Genomic DNA, 12,980 nt, shown 5'->3' with positions numbered 1-12,980 from the left:
TTTTTTGTCTGTGATTTTTTAAAATTTTAATTTTTTTTTGTAGCCTCTAGATTTTGAAGAAAGCTTTAATGTAAGATTAGATTATTTTCTACTAATTCTCTTAGATGGTTTTAAAAAATTAGTTCTTTATCTGCTTGGGATTTGTTTTTGGTTTTGGTAAAGCATTTTCTCAACCTCTGCACTATTGTCATTTTGGTGTGGATAATTGTTTTTTGTGGGAGGTTCTTCTGTGCATTGTAGGATATTTAGCAGCATCTCTGGCATATACCTACTATATGCCAGTGGGAACGCCTGCTCTGACCTAGGTCCAGTTATGACAAGGAAATATATCTCCAGACATTGCCAAATATTCCCTGTGGGACAACATTGTCCTTGGTTAAGTAACTACTTCAATAAAGAATGTTAAAAAAAAAATTGAAGCCCTGATTTTGAAATACATAATTTAAAAAGTTCTCTATGCTGTTTTATTTCTCCTGCATCAATATCCTGAATATTGATATTCAGGATAGAATATCAAAGACCTGAATCTAGAAACCATTTAGAATGTATGGAGAAGATAGGAGGAGGAAAACCAAGGCACAGATGCTTAACTTGAGCCAGTCTTTTGGAACATGGTAACCTTGCCACAATACTAGTCAGAGTTTGACCGGAATTATCTTAAATTTTGAAAAAGGAAGAATAAGCTCATTCTATCCCGTAAGGGTGCTTTACCTGTTTTGTTTGTATTTTTGGTTTTGGATTTGTATCTTTTACCTTTTATTTCTTGTCCATGGTTACATGGGTTAGTTGAAAGAGCAGTGTGAAACAGTGGGAGTAATGTACATGGAGAACTGGACTGAATCAGAAAACATAAATTCAGACTCCTAAATTTCCTTTATCTTCACTTTTTTGATCTGAAAATGAAAATCTTATTGAAAAGATCAGCTAAACTAATGTACTGGAAACTTTTTAAAAAATGTAAAGCATTATAAGGAGCTCTTAATATAAGGAAAGAAATCCAAATTCCTTTTAGAAAATTTACAAATTAAAAATTTTAAATTACTTATATGGCTCAACTATATTTCTCTTGGACACCTCCCCCCCCCCCCCCCCCCACTGGTCTAGACTTATTAGATGTGAATTCATAGAAAACAAATCCCAAAACAGTAAGAGTGACATCATCTATAATATGTATTCTATAGAATCAGGGAATTTTAGTATAGGAAGGGCTTTCCATATCAATTTTAATAGTGTTTATAGATTGTATTTTTGCAAACCTTAGGGGAACTGTGATGCTGTGGATTTTTGATGTAAATTTAATTCATGAGTTTGTGAATTTTGAATTTAACTTTTTAAAATAGTATGCTTTTTTAAGAAGAAATAAAACATTTAAATATGATATACTAAACTTAAAAGCAGCGATGAGCACTAATTAGTGCCATCAGATTAATTTGTTAAGTTGTGGCTCTACTGTGTCTTTATTTGAACTTATCTGTATCTGATCATGTATAATTGTGGAACTATTATGTATGTCTGAGCCTGATTTTTTTCCCAATACTGTTACCAGACACAATATTAAGGCAGATTATATGATGGAGCTGCTTTCAGACTGTGTTCATCAGAATGGTTTTATTATTCTCATTTACTGGCTTTGTAGTTAAATTGTATAAATTTATGAAATTATTAGAACACCACTTGTGAATCTAATTTATAGATGTTTTATGTTTTCTGTTAACTTTTTGCACCTTATGTTAGATTAAGAAGGATTTCTCCTATTGCAAAAAAAAAAAAAGGTTAGAAAAACCCTAATTTAATTCAACCCTCTCATTTTACAGATTTAGAATCTGATTCTAAGAAAAAACAGTTCCCCAAATTTCATACTATTAATACTACTTCTACTCAAGTAGAACTCAAGTTTCCTGATGTCCTACTCTTGTGTACACAGAGTAAGTACTTTCTGTGAATATGTTAATATTCTAAGGAATATAATATTGAATAGAGTTTGGCTCTAGAACGTCTTTATTTAAGTTATATCATTAAATAATTGTCCCTTGTATAAAATAATTGGTTTGGTTTTAAATTTCCTGTTTATTTTTTTTCCCTAATTTTCTCTGAGTTGTTATAGTTTGATCTTCAGATACACAAGGGTAGGAGCTTTATCCATGACCCAGGGAACCTTCTTCATGATTCTCTTGAGCAAGCATTGGAGAGGCAGGTGAAGAAAGTTGATTGACATTCACAGAATAGGTTATTCTGTCTACCTGATTAAGAATCTTTTCCATAGTGAGCCCTTTGGTGTGCATCACGTGAGACCTACAGATTTTCTTTATGTGCCAATTCTGAGAGGCTAATACACATGCCTCTTCTTCAGACTTGTTTTGTTAACAAATTCTCCAGTCTTGCTCCTTCAGAATTACTAATCATCCTGCAGAAACTATTAGCTATTGCCTACTAATATGCATAAGTTCTTAACTGAAGCAGTCTTTTTCAGGCAAAATAGATGTATTGGTAGTCCTGTCAACTGTGAATATTTCCTGGGATGCAGTGCTTCAGCAGTCTATTTCTGGAAGTTAATGCCACTAACTTCCAGATTTCCAGAGCATGTGCAAATCAGGCTCAGATTTTTTTACCGCCTTCCTCTGTGAAACTCCCCATGAGGCCATTTATATTGTTTGAGGGAGGGATAGCAGTGTGGAGGAGCAGGCTTCTGGTAGTTTGAGTAACCTGACCATGCGTATTCCTTTGGGCTTTCTTTGGCTTATTTGGTTAATACCCTATTCATTTAATAAAGGAGTCCTTTTGGCTACATTTGCTTTTTATACCTAAAGAGTGTGTTGTTCCTGAAAGACTTATGTATTTTTTTTTTTCCTGTTTACTCAGGTGAATAGTCACAAGACCCTTTGGGTAAATGCCAGGAAGAATGTTCTTGGTATATTCAAGTATATTCAAGCACGGGATCCTTTCTTAATAGTACTTGGTCTTCCCTTCATCTAAGGTATTATAGGTCTATAACCTGACTAAAGTCTGGGAATTGAGTAGAGGCCTGTGACTTTAAATAATGGCGGCTTATTCTGATATGAGTCTTTAGTGTATTGCTCATTGATTTTTATTCTTAAGGACTCCAGGGTAAAGTGAGTATTGTCTGGAATCTGTATAGATCAAACCATGCTGATTATCACACCAAATTAATTATCTAGGAGGAAATAAAAACGATACTCAGTACCCAGAAAACCCTAAATTGTACCTCTTTCTCTAGCTTTCCAGTGGCCTGTTTCACTTTGTGGACTTGGGTCTTAAGTCTTAGAAACGGCTTCTGTTCTGTTATTTTGTCTCTGAGATAACAACATTTATACTTTGATAAGATTTTATATTCCTGTCCTTCATGCTTCTCTTCTTTTTATTCTTTTCTTCTGAGTTTTTGCGTATTCTCTCAAAATATTCTTGTAGTCTATTTATGTTTATTTTGTGTTGGCTTTCCCCTTTGCAGTTTTGAATCTTACGTGTGTGTAGTTTTTCCTAATTTCAGTTGTTGCATCTTTTTTTTTAGTAAAATAAATTTATAAATTAAAATTATTTATAATTTATTAAATTTAATAAAATAATTTTTTTTAATAGATAAATTTATTTATTTATTTTTGCTGTGTTGGGTCTTCGTTTCTGTGCGAGGGCTTTCTCTAGTTGCAGCGAGCGGGGGCCACTCTTCATCGCGATGCACGGGCCTCTCACTATTGCAGCCTCTGTTGTTGCAGAGCACAGGCTCCAGACGCGCAGGCTCAGTAGTTGTGGCTCGCGGGCCCAGTTGCTCCACGGCATGTGGGATCTTCCCAGACCAGGGCTCGAACCCGTGTCCCCTGCATTGGCAGGCAGATTCTCAACCACTGCACCACCAGGGAAGCCCAGTTGTTGCATCTTAATGACTACTTAGTCGTATAAAAATGCATTATTCTCTTTTGGGCTTTTTAAAAACAGGAATCAGACTTTTGAAAAACAATTTTTTTTGCTGTTTCCTTCAGTACATTTATTCCTGAGGGGAGCATTTCCTTGGTTTCTTTTAAGTGGTTCCCTCATTTGTTTAGCTCTAGTACTTTCTCTCTCTCATCCTCATAGAAAGAAATTGTCAACTATTAACTCAGAGTCAAGAGGGAGTTGGGCTGTGTCCTGTCGCTGTAGATGTTGGTTCTTACCTGAATTTGGGGGCTATTTTATACTTCTTGAATATTTGCATTACAGTTTTTAGAATCCCAGCAATCTAGAGACAATTAGCTGGAGCCATAGTTATTGTAGAGAGCTTTGCCTCTGTGCTAAAGATTTCTTTTCCTCTCTCCCTCCCTCCACACTTTTTGTGGGTACCCGTGTCAGTGACAAGGCCTGGATGTACTTAACCTGCCTCAGGGTCTTTCCATGCCTGTCTTTCCTTACTGGTGTCCTGGACTCAGCCAGTTTCCCTCAGAGAAGAATCCTGGAGTTGTATAATGATGCTGATAGGATCCCAAATATTGCTAATTGACACAGAGTGGGGAGTGTGAACAGTGTGTCCCCTGTTGGTTCACCATCCACCCTTGCTTCTAGCACTCACCCCCTTGAATTATGGGTTGTTGGAAGAGGTCTGAATGAGGGAAAGTAGTTTTCTTACAGGAGGGGGAGGAGTTTTCCAGTAGTTTTTATTTGGCTTCCTTTTATTATACCATATCAGTCCAATATCTAGTAGAAATTTGTTAGTCTCTGAAAAATATTGCTTTTTTCTGTTTTCCAGTGATTATATATATTCTATTATGTTCTCTTGGTTGTTTCAATGGAATTTTTTGAAAGTGTGGAAGGCAGTGAACTGTTAAACGCATTTTGTTTCTCTTCATCTTGTCCAGTGTATATAACTTTTGCCAACATGTTCAGTTTGGTAAATGCAGGCATAGAATTGTTTTTAAGATTTGTGTTTGCATACATATAAGGCTAATTTCATTTAATTTTGACAGCTGTCTGTCCAGAAGCTAATAGGTACTTATTATTTGCTTTTTAGAAAATGGATTCTACATCTCTGTTACCAACATTTTTAGATGTGGATCTGACAGTATCACACATAGAATGTTTTCCCAAGGACGTTCTGGTGAAATTTCAAGGCAGAAATAATAGTGAATGTGAGTTTGACTACCACATATTGCAGAGGGAAATACAGCATATTCCAAAAGTAAAAAATAATGTGGACATTGATGAATTTTGTTTGGCAGAAGAAAGAATATCAGGAGAATGGCAGAGAGGAAGAGTTGTGGAAAAGAAAAATGATCTGTATACTGTGCTCCTCATAGATCGCGGAGAAGAACTGAGAGTTGACAGTACGCAGGTTGCTTCAGCCTGTGGCAACTTATTTGATCTACCACCACGGGTAATGTTTGGCATTTTTGCCAACATATTACCAACTGGGCAAAAATGGTCTTCTAAGCCTTTGAATTACTTCAAGTCATTGATAGAACTACAAGTGAAAGGTTGTGTGCAAGCTGTTTTGCCTCTTCAGATGATGATACTTGAAGTGCCAAAAATTATATCCCAGGTTCTTGAATTACAATTAGGGAGACTTATTGGTGGAGATTCATTTTGTCTTATTGTGGAAATGGTAAAAGAATTCCCCAAACAAATGCTAGATTCATTACAACATAAAAGACCTGAATTATCATTAAGTAATAATGATACTTTACTTGATATTCAACATGTTCTGGATAATTTGCAACCATCTTTGTCAGTAGGCAGTATTGAAAGTGTAAGAGTATCATCTGCCGTGAGCCCAAGTAAATTTTATTGCCAACTAATTAAATGGATTCCAGAGTTAGAAAACTTGACAGTGTGTTTGACTTTGCATTATGATATTGTCAGTCAAGAAGGTAGTCCCGCATGTGATAATTTTGGAGTACTTTGTGTTGCCAAAAGGAGAAATGGACAGTGGCATAGAGGAATTCTTCAGCAGCTTTTGCCTAATAATCAAGTGCAAATTTGGTTTATGGATTATGGCAGTAGTGAGACTATACCCTCAGTTCACGTAGAGAAACTTAAACAAGATTTTATTTTAGAACCATTATTTTCATTTCCATGTTCTCGGACATATTTACACAGTCCAGAGATGCAAGAAAATTTCAACTAAGTGTATTTAAACAAGACTTGTTAGGACAAATAGTATATGCATACCTTGATTGGTTCAGTAAGGATGAGCATTTGTATTATGTAACATTACAAACTCAAGAGTCTACAATTACTCCTAAGTGTCTGCTAAAGACCGTAGGCACACAAGTACTTTGTCCAGTGTCTGATTCAAAAATCTAATATGTTGAGGGAGACTAGTGCCTCAGATGTAAACGGCTTTGCAGTTGAGAGTTCTATTGCAAATACTGAATGGTCGATAGATTCTTTAAATAAAAAAGACACTTTGAAAGTAGATTTTCCTATTAAAACTGTAGAAATGGAGATAGAAGCTGTCTACATAGCTTTTGTAGCATATGTATTAAACCCATCAGATTTCTGGGTACGTACTAATGAACATCAGAATGAATTTCAAGATATAATGAAAAATATAAACAAATTTTATGATTTGTGTGAAAATGATGAACTGATTCTAAGAAATCCAGGACCTGGATTATTTTGTTGTGCTAGATACAGCAAGGACAGACGTTTTTATAGAGCTGTCATTACTGAAATTAATGGTTATAAAATTAATGGTTATTTTTTGGATTACGGAAATACTGATTCCATACCATTTTTTGATGTAAAAATTTTGCTTCCAGAGTTTTGTGAGTTGCCTGACTTAGCCGTGTGCTGTTCACTTGCATATATATTTCCCGTTGAAGATTTATGGGTGAAGGCAGCAGTTGATTATTTTTAAAAAATTGTCTTGAACAAAGCAATTTTGCTTCAAGTTATAGCAAAAAAAGATGAGAAGTATACTGTAAATATTCAGAATATTGAAGCCTCAGAAAATATTGATGTTGTCTCTCTTATGTTACAAGCTGGATATGCAGAATATTGGGAAGTAGAACCAGAATGTTGTCCAAAATCTGTAAGTGAATATTCAGTGTTAAATTTAAAATCTAAAAACAAAGTAAATATTAAGAAAGTCATATCTGCCCTTCTTGAAGGACCTAAACCTAAAAAGTACCATTCAGATAAGCTAAAAGGAAGTAACTTTTCTTTGTTAAAGTCCCCAGCTGTTAACTTCCTAGATTTAAAAAACCCTTTCACCTTGTCTGTGAGACGTGAGCCACCATGGCCTTATAAAGAATGTGTGTTTAAACCAGGAACAGTCCTTGAAGTTAAGTGTTCTTATTATTATGGCCCAGGTGACTTCTCATGCCAGCTGCAATGTAAGTTAGAAGACTTAAACTTACTAATGGAACAATTTAAGGATTATTACAGTGTTCATTCTGATCCTTATCAGATTGGGCAGATTGCTTGTGTTGCTAAGTATTCTAAAGATGGGAAGTGGTATAGAGCTGCTATTTTGACTCAAGTATCAAAAAAAAGAATTTGATGTGGTACTTGTTGATTATGGTTACCAGGAAAGAGTTTTAATTAAAGATCTTTGTGCTATTAAACCATGTTTCCTTTTTTTAGAAGGTCAGGCCTTCAGATGTAGTCTTAACCATTTAGTTGAACCCATTAGTTGTATTCAATTGGACGAGAGAAGCATGCAGAGACCTTGGGAATTTTATTTCTTCATTTAGAGGGTTATTGACTTGTGTCATCTATGCCTTGCCTTAGTTCTTATATATCCAAACTGTTTATGTAATTTGGTGGATTTACAGTCTCCATTTGCTAGTGCAAGAGAATTTCTTAATAATCATGGCTCTGCACAGTATAGTACAGTATCAAAGCCATTTCCATCTTCAGTTAGTCTTCACAGTTATTCTTCCTTCAATATAAAAATTGGAAGTGAGGAAGAAATATATATATCTCACATATATAGTCCCCAAAAGTTTTATTGCCAACTTAGTAGAAATAATAAAGACCTAGAGATGATAGAAACAAAAATCACAGAGATTAGTAACCTCAATCAGTGCCGCAAATCTGATTTTAGTAAAATGAGATTGTGCATATCTAAGTATGTAGAGGATGGTCTCTCTTATAGAGCTTCAGCGATGCTGACAGGTTCATTATCTGACTTCCTGGTGTATTTTGTGGACTTCGGAAATAAGCAATTAGTAGAAGAAAGTATGTTGAGGGATGTTTCAGATGAGTTTCCAGAGTTGCTGTTTACACCTATGCAAGCTATTAAATGTTTTTTGTCAGATCTTAGAGATGTAGATATTCCAGAAGAAATCAATAGCTTGTTTGAAGATAATTTTTTGGGAAAACCATTAAGGGCAATAATATTGTCCAAGCAGCCAGATGACCAGCTTGGTGTAGACTTATATGATGGATATCAACATATAATCGGAAAATTAAAATGTTGATTCATGCTTATGGAGAAAAACATTGTGACCAAGCACAATGTGTGGAAAAGCATCCTAAAACAAATAAGAAACTTGCTGTTTCCTTGAAAGGCAAAATAGAAAACAATTATCACCATAGTACAATAAGTAAAACTAGTCTAATAACATATTCTGAAAGCAAAGTAGATCAGTTAATGAATCCCAAAAGTATATATGGCAGGCTTTTGAAACCATCAGTTTGCTATAAAGTTGAACCTGTGTCAAAAAACAAGGTGAAGAAGTCTTTGAATGATGGACTTAAAAATAAAGGTGTAAAAATTGCCCCTGGGTCTGCACATATTATTGATGAAAGTGATGTGGACCAGAAATCAGTAAGGGTTGTATCACAGTCTTTTATCAGAGAATTAAATCAGGCAGCCTCACAAAACACGTATAATCATGCTAGACCACAGATTAAAGACCTTCATTAACCTAAAATTTACTTGAATGCCGAAGTTAAAGGATATGTTTTTAATATAAGTAATCGAGCAAGTTTCCATATTCAGCTTGCTGAGACTGAAAATGTAATCATGAGCCTAGCGGATGGTCTAAATGCAAGAAGAGCCAATATAGTGAAAGAGAGAAAATCAGTCAAACCTGTGGTGGGAGATCTTGTAGTTGCAGAATACTCTGGTGACAATGCCATTTACAGAGCAGTTATTAAGAAAATTTTGCCAGGAAATTCTTTTGAAGTGGAATTTATTGACTATGGTAACACTGCAGTAGTAAACACATCAAAAATTTATGAAATTAAGAAGGAATTCTTAGCTATTCCTCAGCTAGGAGTTCATTCTTTCCTTAGTGGAGTAAAGTGGAATGAGCCTGATGAAATATGGTACAGCAAAACTGTTTTTTATTTTGCTTCAAGAGTAAGTAATAAAACAGCTTCTTGTGAGCTTTTGAAAAAGCATGAACAGAAATGGGAAGTAAATATAATTTGTGATGAAAAATGTGTCATTAATGAACTACTGAAATGGACAGCATGTTCAAAACTACAGAAAACAGTATTGCAAATGCCTAAGGTTGTCTCTCAAAAGTTGAGCCCTATTGATAAAGAAATGAAGGAAGGACTATCAAATGAGTATGAAGGTTCTATGATCCTTCAACCATCCTACCAACAGCTGGTTAATATTCCTTTTGAAGAGTTAAAACCTGGACAACTTGAAAAGGCTGAAATACTTTATGTTGCAAAATGTGGGATTTCTTATGTGAAGTTATCTAAAAATAAAAAGATTTTATCAGATTTAACAGTATTAATTACTAAAGAAGTAAAAAAACCCTCTTTTTTATCAATGGAAAATATTGAAAAAGGCTTAGAATGCTTGGTAAAATCTAAAAAAACTTTGTAGTGGTATCGATCAAAAGTAGAAAAAAAGTGTGTTGATGAGAAAGAGCTTGTTTTTTTAGTAGATCATGGTAGGTATGAAATAGTGCCCTTATGTAATACCAAGGTGCTTACTAATGAAATCAGAAATATTCCAAGACAAGCTGTGCCTTGTAAATGGATTTGGTTTGAAAATTTTAGGAACATGCCATTTGAGTCCATTGTGTGCTTAGTTGCTCATTTGGAAATAAACATTCTTTTTCTGAAATATTTAGACTCTGCCTGGGAAGTAGAAATTTTGATAGATGGCCTGTTACTTCTGGAATATTTAAATTTAAATACAGTTCATGTTGAAGAAAACAAATTTAGATCTTCAGAAGTTATTTTCAGCGTTGAATCTAAGATTCCTGTATCATCATGTACAATAAGATCATTTACTTGGGCAGAACTCCAAAATGGTAGACAATATTCTGGTATTGCCACTGCTGTTTCTGATCCATCAGACTTCTGTGTTCAGTTAGAAGATTTCTTTGACACAATGAAATCTCTCTTTATGTTGCTTTCTGATCTACCAGAAGACTTAGAAACAGTGCCTAAAGAGCACGTAATTCCAGGTTCTAGTTGTTTGTTCAAATATGAATTGGAAGATCAGTGGAATAGGGTAGAAATTTTTAAAGTCTCTGATCAGTCTTTACTTTTTGTATTGATTGACTATGGATTTTCTGTTTACATACCTTATTCAGATATAAAAAATCTTAAAGTTGTTCCTGAGGAACTTCTGAATTTGCCGAGGCTAAGTTATCCTTGCATCTTGTATGGTATCTTACCTGCTAAAGGGAAACATTGGAATGAAGAAGCCAGAAGTTTTTTTCAAGATTTCCTGAGTAAACCAGGCTTAGTTTTTCAGTTTAGGGAATACAGTTTTGAAACAAAACTGAAGGTAGATATCATTCATGAGAAAAATAATTTGGCAGATATGTTAGTTGCCTCTGGTCTTGCAATTTATTCTAAAGATTCAGATCATCTCAATGCAGTTACTGCTACTGGATCTACTAAAATCCAATATAAATCAAAGAGTAAGCCTGTTTGCCAATTTTTAGATCAAAGTTATTACAAAAGAGAAAGTATGAATTGTATGTGCACTGAGAAGCAAAAGCTGAAAAGGCAGAAAACTATAAAGAGGAAAGATGTCTGTAAGAACCCCTTAAAGAAAAGCCATATTAGTAAAAGATTACATTCTAGAAATTTAACACTGAGGAAGAAGGTTGGTAGTGGAAAACATAATCCCCGAAATACCACTGCATTTGATACATGTGCAGCAGCTTCATTTTGGGAACTACCTAATGGTTTGAATGATAACACCAATTGCATTGAAAACATTTCTGAAAAACTACCAAGTGGAGTACAGGAAACTAATACAATAGACTTGAGAACAGCAGAAAAAGCATTGCATGTTAATAAAAAAATTATATCAGAACATTTGAAAGGTAAGTAGCCATTTTTAAAAAAAGATTTTCTGTAGCTTTTGTAGATTTTTGATTCTTTAAAAGTTTGTTATTTACTAAAATTATTCAAGTTGAAAATATCCTGCAAGATTTTACTAAAAATTTTGAATAAATGGATAACTAGAAGTGATCACTTGAATTATAAAATGATGCTTCGCTATTTTTACCTCTTTTGAATGGTTACCTTTGAGAATGTAATGAAAATAGAGGGTTTGAACCACATATGCGTGCACACATGCATGACATTTTACAAATTTCAGGGGTTTCACAAAACTCCTGAAGGTCCATAGATCTCAGGTTGATCTTTCTACTATTAGAGAGCTTCCTGGGCTCATTTTGAAGAATCAATTTTCTATTATGTTTCTTATCAGATTAAATATATCTTCAGGTTTTTTGAGTGTGATTCTCAGCATAATGATAATGCAGTTAAACTTACAGAATAAGCTGACTCCAGCATATTTCATCTGAAAATTTTTAGACATCAAATTGATTCTAAAATACTGTTAAAATTTTAATATTTTACATGCTAGAGTATTGTCGATTTGGCTTATGCACATTGTATTTCATTTTCTGTATGGATTAGTTAGGATTTTGTAGGCTATAAAGAATGTTCTTTGCTTAATGAATGTTTGTTCTGCCTGTAAATTGGTATATTATTCCATATTATAATTAGTATCATAGCCGGTTACATTCTGTGAATGAATGGAGGTGTCTTGTTTTTATTGATGTATTTTAGAAAGAGGATTTCATTTGAATTCATATTAGATGTTTTATATTGAATTGATCAATGCTTTAAAATTGGCCCTTTTTTCTTATTTTTGAATCACTCTTTTATCATAGTGGCAGTTGTGGTAGAGTGCTTATTTACTGTGTTCCAGGTACTGTGTGGTGATTTGTGTGTATTAGCGCATTTAAAGCTTACCACAATTCTATAAAGTAGGTTGATATTAAGGTTTAAAATGTAGTCTAATAACTAGTATCCTACTTCTTTGCCTGAATTCAAAACCACTTTACAGAGAGACAAGGAGAAAGACAATTGATGAGCAACATACCACGTATATTAAAAAAAAAAAAAATTGATGAATGTGGCTTATACCCATGGGCAAATGGGTTTACCAATATTGAATCAATAAACTAGACTTACCCACATAGGCACAGAGGAGAGTTTCTCCATATGGGGGCTTACCCATGTAAACCTTACAGCTTGAGGTAGTTATCTCTATAAAGGGAGAGAGGGAGGAGGAAGAGGCTAATCCAACATAGGTCTTTCTCATTGTAAATGGACCAGTCAGATTGCCTCTACTACTTGTGTATAAGGGAGGAAAGAGACCAGAGAATTGTTATGCTAGGAGTGTCCCTCAATCATGAATACTTCCACATGGAAGGAAGATCGGGAATGGGAAGAAGTACCCCTCTCCCCCAAAGTTATTATCACTATTTTATGGATAAGGCTCAGGGAAATTAAGTAAATTTCCCGTGCATATAAAGCGGTAAGTAAGGAACTGAAAATTTAAACTCAGATTTCTCCAACTCCAAAGTCTACTTTTATTCATTATTTATACTTAAAAAAAATAGTTTATTTGAGGAAGAGTTTTTCTATAAAACTATTGATGATCAGTCCATACATTTTGGCACTTACATACCTTTTATTGTTCCTTTACCTGTGTATGTTTCTGCCTTCTTTGTTTTTCCTATCAAATTCTTTAAGATCCCACTTTTGGTCCC

General features: G+C 34.3%; 1 protein-coding gene across 1 annotated transcript; it reads left to right on the top strand.

The window, feature by feature from the left end:
* Window positions 1-4,996: 4,996 nt before the first annotated feature.
* Window positions 4,997-11,245, top strand: TDRD15 (tudor domain containing 15). Its single transcript, XM_007198517.2, is given in 7 exon segments — window positions 4,997-6,080; window positions 6,083-6,278; window positions 6,280-7,474; window positions 7,476-7,621; window positions 7,623-7,707; window positions 7,710-8,382; window positions 8,385-11,245. Coding segments are annotated over 7 exon segments (6,240 nt in total).
* The last annotated feature ends 1,735 nt before the right edge of the window (window positions 11,246-12,980 follow it).

The sequence above is a fragment of the Balaenoptera acutorostrata genome, chromosome 12, assembly GCF_949987535.1.
Source record: "Balaenoptera acutorostrata chromosome 12, mBalAcu1.1, whole genome shotgun sequence".
NCBI classification, from domain to species: Eukaryota; Metazoa; Chordata; class Mammalia; order Artiodactyla; family Balaenopteridae; genus Balaenoptera; species Balaenoptera acutorostrata.
Note: the sequence above shows the minus strand (reverse complement) of the source record. Positions and strands in the feature narration are given on the sequence as shown.